The sequence below is a fragment of the Astatotilapia calliptera genome, chromosome 7, assembly GCF_964374335.1.
Source record: "Astatotilapia calliptera chromosome 7, fAstCal68.1, whole genome shotgun sequence".
NCBI lineage: Eukaryota > Metazoa > Chordata > Actinopteri > Cichliformes > Cichlidae > Astatotilapia > Astatotilapia calliptera.
This window is the reverse complement of record NC_137428.1, coordinates 66,815,305-66,831,839: the sequence shown is the minus strand read 5'-3', so window position 1 is coordinate 66,831,839 and position 16,535 is coordinate 66,815,305. Positions and strand designations below refer to the sequence as shown.

General features: G+C 40.5%; 1 protein-coding gene across 1 annotated transcript in view; it reads right to left on the bottom strand.

The window, feature by feature from the left end:
* Positions 1–659: 659 nt before the first annotated feature.
* The window catches only part of tmtc2b (transmembrane O-mannosyltransferase targeting cadherins 2b), an 82,483-nt gene continuing 66,607 nt past the window's right edge, over positions 660–16,535 (bottom strand). Inside the window, exons 9-12 of the mRNA XM_026176644.2 lie at positions 13,277–13,358; positions 10,868–10,982; positions 7,374–7,437; positions 660–3,038 (exon numbers count right to left, since the gene is read on the bottom strand). Of these exons, the coding sequence (XP_026032429.1) occupies positions 2,859–3,038; positions 7,374–7,437; positions 10,868–10,982; positions 13,277–13,358 (441 nt within the window). The 3' untranslated portion in view covers positions 660–2,858. The remainder of the gene's footprint in view (positions 3,039–7,373; positions 7,438–10,867; positions 10,983–13,276; positions 13,359–16,535) is intronic.

Genomic DNA, 16,535 nt, shown 5'->3' with positions numbered 1-16,535 from the left:
GAGACCTCACACCGAGCACATCTACTGCGGGTGTGGTGCCTGTTATCTGACCCGGAGTTAGCAACATCCCCCAAAAACCCGAAGGGGAGAGTCCTGGCCCCTAGCCCTGCCAGTGTAGCAGAAATGACGAGGATGATGATGCAGCAGCAGCCGTTCTTCTCTGCGTGAGTAGCTTCATGTTGTCCGTGTGTAATTTACATTGAGTAGGCTAACCACGTTATTACATTAATGCAGTAAGGTGAACTAGCAAACGCCGTCGTAGTTACATGCGGCTGTCTTCTTGTTTGATGGCAGATACTCCCTTCACCCTGGACAAAAAGGCTAAAATGACCAAAGAAAAAGTGGAAAACAGTTAAACATGAGAGGTTTTTGGATAAAGTTTGTGTTTTTTCCATTGTTTAAGCCCCTGCTTCCAGCCAAGAGTGATACCATATATGCCCCATAGCTGCAGAAAAGGCTAACATTGTTATCTTTTTACAAAAAACCAGCTGAACATGAGAGGTTTTTGGACCAATTTTGTGTTCTCCATCCTTTAAGCACCGGTTTGAGCACCGTTTGAGCACTGGCACCGTTTCAAAAGTACCGATTTGGCACCGGTATCGGATAAAACCTAAACGATACCCATCCCTAATCAGCAATAATGGCTGCACAGGCACTCGTCAAAGCAGAACACCATCAATTTATTGTGGAAAAACAAACAAACAGATAAGCAGACAAACAAAACAAAGAGAAACACCACTGGGAAGAAAGGTCTACTCTGGCACATTGTTCATTTTATAATACAAAAAGGAGAAAAAATGGGGCTACAACGCTCGATAATTTATACAAATACAACAACTTTCAAAAATAAATTTTAATTTAGTAAACGCTCCGTGAACAAGTTTCTGCAATAGCCCACCGCTTGAGATCCCTGAGCAGAGACACAGAGTGAAACATTTTTTTTCTCAAACACCTTCATTAAAACAAGCTGACAGTGTTTCTTCATAAACACTTTATATATACATGTGATAATTACACGATATGTCTGATGTGTGTGACATACGGTGCTAGGAATTAATGTGAACTGTGAATCTTCATCATAGCTAAAAACAGAATGGTGTTATAGCATTGTGACTGTAACAAATGACATAAACTCAAAAAACGTTACCATTCGTTGTAGACGCTGCTCTGTATTTACCCACGACGGGCCACATAACTGGGTATTTACTCCATAATGACCACAGGAGTAAACATAACAGCTGTCGTTTCCTTCTTTTTACATCTAAAAACACAGTACCAGCTGGTTCTGCTGCTAGTTAACACAGAGCAATAACTTAAAATGAAATAAACAAAGGACACGGATAGCTGAGAGGTTTGTGAACCAATAACAAACAAATTATTCTAAATATGGTACATGCTGATACCTCTGGGAAGGTGCTGTTTCACTTGCTGACAATAAAACAAACAAATTACACAGAATATGTACAAATGAGACTGAAAGACTGACAATGTGAGAAATACTGTAATAATGTAAAAAGCCAAACTTGCTCAGTAACGCAGTCAAATTCGTGTCTGGCTACTTTTTTGCTGCTTTCGATGATTTTTTTGATACTATACACTATGTAGGTATATATTAGAATTAATTTATACACACACGCACACGCGCACACACACACACACACACTAAACTTACTTATATCAACATAAAGGCATTAAAATATTTCCCTCAAATGCACCATGACTGTGCACTGTTCTGTGGTTAAAAGGTGTGCATCAGCATAGTTTTTGTATTTGGTTAGAAGAACTCCTTCATCTGCTTAAGGTCCTTACACACTCTTCTATAAAAGCTTCGGGCATGTAGCAAGGCGGTGTACCTGAATCTACAGTACCTACCTATTTTTTGTCTGTTACTTCCACAGGAAGGTAGCTTAACATTTCTATGTATAGTTTCTTAACTGCCATGGTGACTTCTTAACCAATGCAGAGAAGATCTGTAATGATAAAAACACTTCCTGCTACACTCATGAAAAAGATATTACACCTTTTAAGTCATTACAATGCAAATTTTTCTTCACTTTTTGAGCTTAACTGCCAAAATATGCTGGGTTTTGCAAAGCGGAACATTTGCAGAGGCTACCGTTGTGCTGCAATGGCTAACAAATTCAATTCCCTTTTTCAAGTTGTCACCGAATATTAGGAGAGTGCTACAAATGGTTTGCAATAATAGCAAAGTGTGTATATTCTAATGAACAAATTTCATCACCGAGACTATGAATCAGTACACAAGCTGGAGAGTTGAGATATAAATTTAAGTTGTGATTTTGAATGTTGTTAGTTCTTCATGTACTGTCTTCATGATCAAAGTGGAGTATTTGGTCAAACCAAGAACTTCATTTAATGGTGTTGGAAACTACCCGCTCCCCCCCAGTGCAGCGTTATGAGATCCTTTCCTCTCTTTTATCTCTAATATTAAATTTTACCCAGTTCAACAATTCTTTTTGAGAAACCTTTCAGCAGAATTGCTTAGTTTAAGTATAACTCATCTCAAATGTTAAAGGATGTACCTGGTCTTACTTCAAGTGCTTTAGTTATAAAGGAAAAAAAGCCTTAATTTTGAAAAAAGTACTTAAAAGTCCAAATACCACATAACGTCTGCCAAACTGTGAGCAATGATTGTGAGGAAAGCTGCTGGCCTGAGGTGTATGCGAAGCTCAGGAGTCACTAGGAGAGCTGTGTGGTACAGTCACGGCCTCTTTGAGCAAACATTCTCCCTGAGTCTCTTCCATCCTTTCTGGATGACAGGAGCAAATGAGGAGCGTGTAGGCTGTCCTTTTCCCGGGTCTGGTGTGCAGATGGCGAGTAGGCGGGATCTCTTGAGCTCAGGGGCTCGTGGTCCTCAAGCCCTGTTTCTCCATGATGTTCCACAGCTTACGCAAATTGGACTGGGTGATGGCATCATCTGGTTTTAGTTGAAGTGCTCGGAGGTAATTGGCTTCAGCTTCTTGCAGCTTCCCATTGAGGTGGAGGATTGCCCCAAGATTCATCAAAGCTGCAGGGTACTGAAATTTAAGAAGAAAAAAGAGAGCGATCTTAGTTATTTTAGTTATTTTAGGGTAAGACCAATTGGATTCAGAGATTAAGCTCAAAAGACAATGCAACAGTTTATAAACTAGTGTAGTTGGTACAAACACAGCTGCCTGGGACATAGCAAACGGGAGCTAACATACACATAAGGACAGTGTTTTAACTAGAGATATGTTTTAATAAAAAATTCAAATTTTACTACATCCACGGGCTGATAAATAATGCACATAAAGTCCATCTGTTCACACTTTGGGATGTACATAATTTAATGGAAATGGAAAAAATTAGTAACAGTAACTTGTCTCTTATGACAAAAGCAAGAGAAAATGCCAGAGGTGAGGCTTAAATAAAGAAAGAAATTTTTTAACACAGTGGTTTCTGTTCGTCTGATCACCCAGACCCTGTTTGGAGTTTGGTAACCATGCTGCTTTGCGTGTCTCTGTGTCTTGTCTGTGGCCGTAGATGTCAGAGGGAGCGACCGCGACTTTGAAGTGGGTTGAGATGAATATACTGTTTATTCCCGTTAGTGCCGAGGGGCAAAATCATCAGCGGTGCAATGAGTGAGTCATGAGGACCAAACTACAGGAAATGTGTCTGGGGTGCAATCATGTCAGGAGGATATCCAGGGCTAGGGAAGGGCCACATCTGATCACTATTTCAGTTTGAAATGTGAAAAACATGTCTAATCGTGTAGTGAGGCTACTGCTTCGGACTATTGTGATTTCTATAATTGTAATTCCTAGAATACGAGGATGTTAAAAAAAAAAAAAAAAGAAAGACTTTTTTACTATAACGATCATCACATGCACGTCTGACTTAAAACATGCATGATTATGATATTTAAAGAGGTGAACAATTTCTTTTGGTCCATTAGGTAACCCAAAGTATTTCTCTTGTTGAAAGAGCGAACGGAGAAATCATAATAGATGAAAACTGAATAGATGACACTGAATCTATATCAACATTTAAGTAACTCTCCAAATAAACAACCCCAGATGAATAACTGGACAGTTTACATTCTTATATTAATGTGAATCTGGAGTTTAAGTGTCACACTTTTAAGCACAGAAGCTCTCCTAAGAGTGTTAGCCTTTGTCTCATATATTCCCAACTACGAGGAATTGTGTGAACGATGCCGTTTGCTGGACTGTTCGCTTACAAAACATTTCACAGTTTTTCCAGTGCCAGAGTAGGATGAGTGATGCTCCATGCATGATCTCCATTTTAATGAGAAGGAGAGTGCTTTTCTCTTTGGCAGAATTCAACCAGTATAGCCCAACTATACCACAGTCCCCTTGAGAGAAAACCATTTTCTGCTGTAAACACATTCAATTCAATTCAATTCAATTCAATTTTATTTATATAGCGCCAAATCACAACAAGTAGCCTCAAGGCGCTTCATAGATACAGAGAAAAACCCAACAATCATATGACCCCCTATGAGCAAGCACTTTGGCGACAGTGGGAAGGAAAAACTCCCTTTTAACAGGAAGAAACCTCCGGCAGAGCCAGGCTCAGGGAGGGGCGGGGCCATCCGCTGTGATTGGTTGGGGTGAGAGAAGGAAGACAGGATAAAAGACATACATAAAATGTAAAACATAGAACACATGCATGGCCCAAAGGAAGGACTGACACGACCAAGACCTCTACTGTAGCTCGTTGGAGAGGGTCTTTCTTTTAATTTAAAGCATCCTGGCAAAACTAAATTTGTTCTGCTAGCAGCCAGGGTTCTTGAATTTAATGGCTGGGGTAGTTCTGAGGCACTCTAAATTACCTTCTTTTTGACCCATCATTGGATGTTTAAATCATAGAATAACCGCCAGGCTTCAGTTTACAAGTTGGTGCATTTTAAAAGTCTGAAAATTGTGAGCCAAAGTATTTTTTCTTATACAGATGGACACAGTTGACAGTGACAGTGACGACACATAAACGGAGCCACAATGTATTGATGTATTGTGTGTTAACAAAAAACAAAAAATGTCATTGCCCCAGTCTCTAATACATGTGTGAGTTCACTGAAGCAGGTGGGCAGTAAGACTTTAACAAACAAACTCTGTCCAGTCAAAGTCAGGGTTTGAATGGATGGATCCTGGAGAATAGAAGTAAATGTTTTCCAGAAAGCTAACAAAGCTTGTATTCACACTTTTTACCGCTCCCCAGGACACTTGCTGATGAGTGGTGTAACACGTGAAACACTGTGCAGTGACTCCTGGGTAGAAAATCCACAGAGTGCTGGTTTTCTTCTTAGCACAGCTGCAGCATAGCTTCAAAGATTGCTCTTTTCACCCATGCATAACTTAGCAATCCCCGAATTTTGTTTCCCTCCTAAGTCTACCCTGCAGACTCAAAGCTAAAGACTACTAAAAGCCTTTGCTTCTCCCCCTTCTTCATATATCTAAGCCGTTTGTGATTTATACCCCCGTTTCTGCATTCTTCCTAGCCCTTGCAACACACTGCAGAACACTGGCTTGTCAAAAGCTTTTATTTTTTTCTCATTTCCTGCTGCTCTGTAACCTCGCTGCCTCCCCACCCTCGCTGAAATAGGCATGCAGGAGCAGAGGCATGTCCAGATGCAGAGCATATTAGCCTAGACTGTAAAGCAACATATGCTATAGAGGTTGTGAATGTTCAGTGTAAAACCAGGTGTTGAATGACCTGGCTGCAATGACTTTAAATAGCCATTTAAGCAAAGACTATCCATATAAAGTTGGAAACTTTGAAAGGGCAGATGTCATAGGTTATAGAGAGCAACTGATGCTAAGCAACCATCCGACCCGATTTAGTTTATCTAGATTGAGGGAACTGTAGGACTGTTAAATCCTTTGAATGGAAGGAAGTGTCCTCTCTCCCTGAAAGCAAGCAGACATATGTGCCTAATATAAAACACCAGGGCCTTTGGAGAGCAAAGAGTCAAGTCGCAGTAAAGCATGAAATGACAAATGAAGATAGACAGCGTACGTGGCTTAAGTCAAATCACATTGGAAAGAACAAAGGATACAGGTAAGGAAGATGGATGAAGATGCTAAATTATAATAATGCCTCAGCTGTAAAGTAACACAAATAACAAAAAGTTTCCCAAAAAGTGGACCCGACAGGGGCAAAACGATGCAACTGCATGTGGACGAGGACTACGGAGTACACAAACATCTCGAGACTTTAATTTACAGACGAACTGAACAACACTGACACAGAAATGGTGTTGTGTGTATTTCATACACTCTCCAAACAGTTTGAAGCCAACTTGTTAACTCCAAACTGGCTGTAGTTGTGTATGTAAGAGTCTGTTATGGATTAATGACAAGAACCTGATGTGAGACTCCACAAAATCGATGTGTTATCGATAATGAGTTTGTACTCTTTAAACCTTTCAGAACCCAGTTATGCTTTAAACATGCTCATAAATCATCCTGTCATATATCAAAACTGCAATATTTGATGTACAATACCGACGGGTTTCATTAAAAGCAAAAAATGTATAATTATTATTATTGTTATTTAAAGAACAGTATTTCACATCTCATTCCTCACTTAGCTGGGCACACGGAAAACACAGCAGCTCTACCTCGGTCTATTGTCGGCAATGTGGAGCACAATAAGCGGCCTATAAACATCTAATCAACGCTGGCTGTGCATTTTGGGTGGAGGCAGTTAACAGTAATTATTTAGACATCAGAAAAAGTATCAGTGGGAACGGTCAGGGATCTGAACAGTTACGCTCTTTGAATTTCGTCATGTATGGAAAAAACATCGAATTCCTCTGTTATACTCAAGTTTTGGTTGCTCCATTTGTCAGTATTTGTTTGTGTTATCCCAGGGTTTATGTGGTCCTAACACTAGACTTTGCTTTGTCTGTATATCATTGTTCAGATATAGTTGATCATTAATCCCAAACTGATTTCTTTTAATCAAGACGCAGGAATAAACAGGGTGACCACATGCCAAACATACTTCGCTCCTTCTGTGACCCTCACTTAAACAACTTGACCCTCCCTGTCAGAGCTCTCAAAGACTGGATCCCATTCATTTTCAAGACGTCACAGTCCCCTGACTCAGTGTTATTATCATTATTCTTTTCATTCTGCTTACCCTGGCCTCTCCTTTGAAGTTGGTGATGGATGTTGGACAAGCAAATCTCTGGGCATAGTAAAAACCTAGCATTCATCTGTCTGAGCTCCATTGACAATGCATGGTGTTGTGCAAAAGCAGATCAGAGAGTAATAATACTGGAAAGCCACCCAGACTGCGATTGCGCATTGTCCATCAGAGTAAATAGTAACGGGGGAAGATTAGCTAGCTGTGGTTTTACTCACGTTGGGTCTCAGGCTCGCTGCTTGTCCGTAATACTTCTCGGCTGCCTCATTTAGGCTGGCTTGTCTGCAAAAGGAAAACAGAGAGGCGGTCATTACTCATTTTTATTGCTGCTGGCTTCGGATGAGGCCTTGAACCCCTCGTGTTTACTAGCGCTCGAGGGTCAGTGAGAAAGTAACACAGAGGAACAGCATGAGGGATGAGAAAAGCCAATCCAATCGCCCGTAGGCTTCTCGTTCGATAGCATCTTTCGATAACATCTGTGCTGAGCAGTGCACTGCAAGCACTTTCTGTTCTAATTGAACCTTGAGGTCAGGACATCTAGTTCATTGCATACCAAGAAACCGAGGCTCATCTGGAATATTCACTGTACATATCTGTTTACATTTAGTCTGGAAAAATGTGGGTTGCAACACTTGATAGATATCGCGATAGTTAAACTGTGCAAACACCATTTAAACAGAAACGTAATCATACCATCAATAAAAACCCCAAAACCAAAACAGAACAGCAGAGCGTACAAACTGAATGCTCCAAAATATGCTGCATATGCCAAATTGTGACAAAAAGGATTTTTGAGCAGATGGCTTGTCGGCATGAGTCCCTGGAACCAGAAACACACTGTTCCTGACACGAAAACTACAGTTACAACACGGCTGCATCATCTTCTTTCATAACCCACTGTACTACTGCACATAAGCCGGTGGCTCCTCGGTCACAAAACACTTCCTGTTGTTAACTTTCTGGCATATCAGAAATCACCTTTATGACACACAGCTTCAGGCTGTGCCCTTATGGTAACAATTGCCCAATTAAAAACAATTTAACACTGACATAGTCAAGGACGGAGTCAACAGCGGCCGGCTGTGGAGCCCCTTAAGTCAGAATGATCAAAGGAAGCGAAGCTTTTATAGCCATGCTTTCATTTAGGCTGTCGTGCTTTATTATGAGATCGTCATCTGCGTAGTTCCAGAGAAAAGTCTGGACCTGCGTATACATCTATGTTTGGTTTTGTGAAATCTTAATCCTTTAATTTTAACAGATGAAGGAGATGATTTATAATTCAGAGTTAGAAAAAAATACCTATACCTTATATTTTATATAGCAGGAAAAGAGCCTCCAGAAAAACAATGCGATGCAAATAGCTTGTAGCTTTCTGAGGCTAACGTTAGCTACATACTGGTGTTAGCTAAATGCTAATGTTCTGACGGGTGTCCACGTTTAGTGATCATTTGGTGTCAGTCCATTCCAGTTCACTTCAGCTTACGCCGTGAATAAGAAGATCATTGTGGTGCTATAGAAAAAAATCCCCCCAGTCAGTCGTCGTTCTTCCTCTCAAGACTGTTTGTACAAAACTTTATGGTAGTTGTTGATATATTCAAGTCTGTGACCACAGTGGGTCAACTGACACTGCCAAAGTGTTGTAAATGGATCTTAAATAAGTTATACGTTGTGTTTGCTTACATATTCAGATATACAGAAGAATACGCTATGGCTGGGTTTCTCCCTTTTTTGTTTCAGAAAGAAGCATTTTACATTCCAACAGGGATCCAAACACCAACTCGAGTTGCTGAATTTGTCCTGAGATTATAAATGTGGCTTTCACATCCAACCACAACCATATGTTTGTTTGCCAGCATAATATTTAGAAAGCAGATCCTTCAGAGATGAAAAATGCACAAATCTAATTCCATAATATCATTATCACATTTATAAACACATTAAGAGAGGAGAACTGGAAAGCTGCCACACTGTAACCAGCAGAGCTACAGGACCTCCTAGAGCCGTCTGACTGTGGGTTGTGAGAGCACTGTAGACAGTGAAGGCCGACCATTGGAATAGGAGCTATTGTAAGTCTATACCAGCACAGGAACTGCGAGAGAGGCTGATGACAAAAACAGGCATTAATGAAATAAAAAAATAATAAAAAGTTCTTGTCCATAATTAAAAACCAGTGATCTTGTTGTCTAATAATGCCACCTAAAAAAAGGAGATCACAACAAAGACAAATTCTGCTTGTAAGCCTGACATTGGGCTGCAATTTCAACACTTAGTTGCAGTCATCAAATATTTCACAAAATTTACATTTGGTCTCATAGTCGGTTTAAGATTATGGCACGATAGCAGCGTACAGTACTAAGGGGTTATGGTATGAGGTAAACTGCGTGTGGATAAAGTGCTTGTGTGTTTTATAATGTTTGCTTTTCCCAGGGCTGCCTTTGGAAATCTACAGATTGTACTTTACTCTACGACTTCACAGTGTAATTTTTCACTTTCACTGGCATTTGACATACTCATGGGAAGTACAAGCATGTACCTCTTGGCCTTACTATTGCCCAACTTTTCCTGTCCTACATTCGTAGTGAAAAAAATAAAAGAACTCTTAAAACGAAGCAGATGAAAATTATTAGTTTGAAAGAAAAATAGTCAAAACCAAAAGCCCAAAGGGGTAATAAACGACATTTGCAAATTTGAGAGCTACTGCTCCCCCTTTTAATCTCTTCCCCTCTCCTGTGCAGATTCACTTGTGTCCCCACCAACCGATGGGCTTTCCACATCTACGTCCAAGACAAACACATAAAGAACACGAGCTGTGGAGGGAGTGAGACCCCATGCCAAGCAGGCGGAGATGAGTTCAACCCGAGCGCTGCTTGATGCTCACTTAGCTGCCAGGAGTTTGGACTCTAGGAGAGGCTCTCTACGCCTGAAACCGTTGGTGGTGAAGATACTACACGATCAGCAGAGGTACGCTGAACAAAGCTGAGTGGGAGTGCACTGATGTACTCTTAAGCACAGTAACTTTGCAGATCTCTGGTGAGTCCAGCGAAGCACTTGTCCACGAGTTATCTTTCTTTACAGCTGGCAGTCGTAGTTTTGACAAATATGCAGAGAGTTGCCCACGGTGACTAATTAAACAAGGAAATCGCTACACTGGCTAATATAAAGTTGGAGGTTTATTCAGGGGGAGGGGGGAAGCATTCAGTAAGTTGGCACATAGCTGTATTTATACAATCCCACACATGGCTCTCATTCACAAACAACAGTTTGTGGGCTTTCCTGCTTAGCCTCAACAGCTGAACTTTGCACTAATTTGTAATTATGCACTCAAATATGAGCACTGGCCAGTGATGGAAGACTGAGACAGAGTGGTATATGTAATTTGAGAGACAGCCCTCTGAGATATATAGCTACACTACACACTAAGATAAACCAGGAGTTCTAGAGCTGGCACTGCAGCAAGAGAAGAGGATTACAAAGTATAGCCAAGTAAATCACAGAGGCTGAGGAATGGTGTAAGCCCCTGGATAAAACGTGCAGACAGTAGACCTCCCTCTCTCATACACAGCTTTCTTTCTACTCAGCCACAGAAAACTGTGGCCCACCCATCTCATCTAGGCAGAATAAAATACATCCAGTGTCTTTATGCATGCTCTTGCACTAAGGAAATCATCAAACCTGAAGAAAGAGAAAAAAATCACGCCAATCAAAAACATACCTGAGCATGTGGGCTGCATTGAAGACCACATCAAATTCCCCACTGTCAAGGCGTGCAGCTGTCTTTGCCATCTCTGCTGCTTCAAGCAGCCGTGACTCTTCCAACAAAAACTGACCTGGCAGGGCAGAAGGGAACAGCACCATTATTAAAACACTTTGGGATCCCCACAGGGGCACGTAGGGATACACGGCCTCGCAGTGTTTCTTTTGGCCTGGGCAGAGGGACAGACTAGTCTGCACTTGTGACAATATGATGAAACATTAAATATAAGTGCAGCATAAAATCTCTCCTTGGCCATCTTTCAGACTCATTTGTTCAGATTATCAGCCTTGATAGATCTGTTCCCTTTGGATAAAAATGTTTTCAGCAGGAGGGTTATGTCTTATTACGGGTGCGCCTTCCTTGCAGTTAACCTCTGTGGACCAGCCTAATGAGAGGGGATTATAGAAGCCTGACAAGGCCGAGTGCGGGGCGGACCCCTCGGTAAGAGCCAGGTTTAGGGGGAATTAATACACTGTTGATTTTGGTAAGCTCCAATGCTGTGCCAGGATGCTAAACCACCAAGTGAACCCAAGCGCATTTTTTTAATAACTGTGGATGAAACTGGAGCCTTTAGTGCAGGACAAGGCAAGAGCTGTATTTTAAGTGAGTTTTTAGGCTGCAACTGTGCACTAAAAACCTCCAGATCTGCAGTTTTGCACTGTTTTTGATAAATGAAATCAAATCTGTCAGAGACAAACACATCAACTAATAAAACGGACCCGACTTTGATACACAACAGCAAAAATAATATGCTTTTACTTAAAATATAATAATTTTTATCTTTTGCATTATTTCTTAATTGGAGAAAGTACGGCTGTACGACTTTGTCAGTTTAAGCTCATACCCAGATTGTGAGCGGGCTAGCTAATGCTGGAGGACAGATTTCTACGTTTTGGGGTTTTTTCTTTCCTTCGAGCAACACGAAAAAGAACTCGGGCTAAGTAAAAAAACTCATGTTATTTATGTTGAGTATCCTAACAGTTAAAACTAACATTAACACTATATTATTTACAGATTATGTTACACAGTGTATAGAAAGAGAATTAAATGGGACCAAGACCTGACCCCTGGGGAACGCCACGCGAGGTTTTCATGTGACAATTAGGCTGGACAAGAAATAAATAAATGCATGCGTAATTAATTTACTTGACCCTTTAATTTACTAAGTAGTTGGAAATGCAAGTCTAAACATAAAAGTATCACCTATTAATACTATTCCCAGGCATATATGACTCAATTCTTCAATGGAAGTGATTCATTTACCTTAGTAACCAGCAGAATAGATGGATGAAAGCAATAATCAGCTAACTTCTTTACTTATTACATATTTTTTTTAACTAAAATTCAAAAGCCCCAAATGAGGCAGTACACTTCTAATAATGCTGACTGAAACTCCATTTGTAGCAGGATAGTGTATGCCTTTTTTAATACATAGGAAAAAACACATCACTAGCATTGCTGCCTAAGGCAGGCAAGTGAAAATGATCAAATAAACACAGCTAAATTAAATTCATGATTTTTAGTGCACTCTAAGACCTTTTTTGAAGAGTCTTCTTCAGGCCTGAGGACACTCGGTCTCAGAAACAAAAAACATTTTGAAAAACAAACAACTTAGTCAATCTAAAGTAATGAAAACCCAGCAGTATATGGCAGATCTGATGTGTTTAGCTGTGAATAGATATATTTGTAAATTAAACCATAGCTGTGATCTGAACAAGAAATAGAAATTAATTGCTGCATATTTTTACTTGGGCCAACAGAAATAAGATAAATGATGTTATATGGATGTTCCATATGGATATTATATCTCCTTTATTATTAGTACCGTTTAGTAATTTCTTGAAATAACACCGTCTCTGTGCTCGGATCAATGCAATCCATATCCTGATTGGCTGGATAATTAACCTACACACACAGTACTCAACAAAATGCAAAAATCCACCATTAACCAATTTCCTTAAATGTCACTTGCGACCTGGTGATCACAAAGACAAGGCTTTAAATGCTTTTACAAACTCAAAGGTACTATGAAAGAAATTAAATCCAGGAGGTAATACTGCTGATTAATGGAAAGCTTGAGAAGAGGCATATGCTAAAATTGTCACGTTCTGTACACCCATCAAATCAGTGAACAATCTAAGGAAATCAACCCTGCTTCCTGTGACTCTCGACTAATCAAAAAGAATAAAAACAGAAATGGCAGAAGGGTCAGCCAACTCTGTTGTACAAACAACCGGCTAAGGTGCACAAGTGCTCGTCTTGCACAAGTGCAGCATGTATGCGTGAAATTTCCAAATCAAATATTTGAAATGTAAAAAGAAATCTGGTGTGAGTCAGACTGGAAGGGAAATATATATCCGTGCTTACCATAATGCATGTAGCAGTTGCCTTTTGTGGGATCGAGTTGGATGGCCTTGAGGAAGTACCTCTCCGCTTCTGTTTTCTGCCCCTGAGAGAGATGGATTAAACACAGTCATTATTGTTTCAACTGCTCCTCAAAGCTACTCAGTCTAAAAACACCACACTCGACTCAACAGCCAAAATACCTCTGTGTATACCTAATGTCCCTCTTCCAACCACAGACGTACTCTAACAATAAATCTTAACAAATAGACACGAAACACACGGATCGCTACTGTTACTCTGTCAGGCTCATGTGTCGTCCCACAAAAGCAGACGCTGTCACGTTTAGCACAGCAGACCAGACAGGGTAAAGTCTCATTCATTAAACATATTATCTTTGCAAAGAGCACTTCCGGAGCATAGCTGCAGATTGTCAGTGTGTGTGGCCTAACTGCTATTAAACAAGACAGTGAGTAGCGAAGAGGAGAAAACAGAAAGGCTTGTGTCTATAATGCCCCAAGTACAGGTGTACTGCACACAAACACATATGATTTTTATTTTTGTTTTTATGTTCCAGAAAGAATCCATACCGGAGGGGGGGGCGAGCATAATATGATGTGAAGAAGACACACTGAAGCCCTGCAGACCGCAAAAGCTTCCTCAGGCCCTTTACACTGTGACATGTAACCAATCACAGCTCTAACAGAACCGAGCAGCTGGCCAATAGAAGTGCCAACTGGGACTCTGACACATCGCTGATCTCAGTTGGGCACCAGATGTCATCTGATCAACAATTAACCATGTGCACTCATCGATAAAAGCTGATGCATTAATAATGCAGCCATCAGTATGCATTTGAGAGAGAGATAAAGCCTTCTCATGAAGACTAATATACTAAGGCATTACTGGATTATGCAAAGCCAGTAAAAACAACGTGAATGAGTGGGACACTTAGCGCAGAACTTCAGTTCAGTCATACAGAAGGAATGGGCCCTATATCGTATTAATGACTGCAGACTTCATTTTCAGTGAGCGGTAGATTCAATAAATACAGAAATTTCTAATGTAAACATCTGAGTGTAGTTTCCATTGATGCTGCAGAAAATGAAGCCTGTGCCAAGGACACGTTTAACAGAGCTGATTGAAGTTTTATTCTGAAAAGCATCACTTTTGTGTATTTTTATACTTATATTCACAGATGGGGGAATGCAGACATTTTACCGCCAGCTGCTTTTTTCAACAAAGACCTACAGTTATTAAACCTCTACAGCTTAAACTTTGACAGACTGAAATGGGTTTTAGGTCTAAGTGCATGAAAGATGTGGGCTGTGACACATTAAGAATATTAACAGAGACCATACACAGAATAAGCGAGATGTTGGTAGGACCTCAAAAATGTAACAACTTTTTTCTTTTTTTATTACTTGTTAAAAAATCATTTATTATAGGTCAAAATTAATAACTGTGCTACCCTTTTTAATTTCACCGAATCCCCTTAATCAGACGAAATGATTATGATTATGATTATGATTATGAGTGGCAATAAATAGGAATAGCTTTCATCTAAGGTACGACCAATGCAGCACGAGAAAGGGATGGAAGGAACCTCGTCTATAAATGATGACTGTACTCTGTTTATTACTCCAGTAAACATATCACTTCATTGGTCATTGTAAAACAGTTAATAAAGCAGGATGTGCTTTAGGACATGAGCTAAAGGTGTAACCAAGTCGCTACCATGTGGAGATATCGTATCTTGGCTTTCTCAGCAAACTAAAAGATAGTTTGATGTGGCTGTTTAGGTTTAATGGTAAGTAGAATCTGTTTAAAGTCTGTTTGTCATTGTCCAACACTAGTTTAGCATGCAAACATACAAACATCTGCTGAGTATATGGGAATACAGCTTTGTCAGATATCTACTTATTAAGCAAGGTGACTTATTGTGCAATATTCTCCTGTTTGTCGCATACTCGCTGAGCTCAGTTGCGCACGCCTCACACCTCAAATCTCCTGATAACATTGGGCAAACTGCAGATGCATCCCTGGCTCTGTGAGTGTCGAGGTTATTATGAATGAAACCTGTACTGTATTAGTTGTGGAAATGACAAGTGAATGACTGAATCCAATATTGTGAGCATTATAATTATAATTATGCACAACCAACAACACATCCTGCTTCTTTAGGGTGTCGGTGAAGGTGCAGGGGGGTCAGCAGGGCTGAGCATGCAATACTGATCTGTGTGATTAACTCTCCCTTTCTTCCCCTGTTTGTTCTTCTCACCATCCACGCCGTCTCTTTGCTCTCTGCGCCTCAGCAGCCACAGAAAGGCTCGCTCCGCCACCCACCACTCACCCTTCTCTGACCCTGCTGCTAAACCTTATATTGCAGCCTCTCCCAGAGGGATCTGAACCTCAAAGTCCCTGACAGCATCTGAAGTGTCTTCATCGCTCACAGTTGTTGCACAGGGAGGGCAGAGGTGGGAGGTGACAGACGGCTGCTCTTCCTGCACTGCTTTGGATCACATTAAACGCCGGAGTCGGTACATATTAAACAACAGCCTGTGTTCACAGGTAACATTTGTCTGACACATTTCAATAAAATCTTTCAGAAATTCCTTTAAAGAATAGAGTCACTGTAAGCCTATCCAAGTAAGTTAGATCCCGTCTTTGATCGCACTTTCATTTGCACTCAAGGGATCACAGGGGTTCAAGACCCCTAAACCATCCATCATGGTCAGAGAGCTACAGAGATTTATCCCCGAAGGTTTGAACTCTACTTTCCCCCAAATCAATAACACTTTCCTAAGTTTCTCCTCACAGCTCACAGACTTCTTCTCTGAATCAACTTTACCAAGTCTTAATACTCTCCTTTAAAGTATTGAGTTATTCCCTGAAACCATCCTTGCTGATGGGTTTTGGTTCCATTGAATTTTTCACAGGGATCATGTCAACTTAATAAGTGAGTTTTATCTGCGTTGCCAGTTGATCTATTCTTTCAGCTGGCAACCGGTCAGCGGACAGAACGGCAAATCAATCCACCGCCAGTGTGCAGAGGACTAATAACAATGATCCACAACTGTACAGCACTTCAGCAACTCAGATGAAAGACAGTTTGTGGTTTTTCTGAAGACTCAAAAAATGCAGAAGCAGTCGGCCCGTCCAAGCCTACAGTCTATACAAAACACACGAAAAAAAAAAGACACATTCTTTGTTTTTTTCTTTAGGGGTATATGCCAAACTATTTCCTGGCTGGGTTCAGTAACTTTTGGCACATAAAAATGTT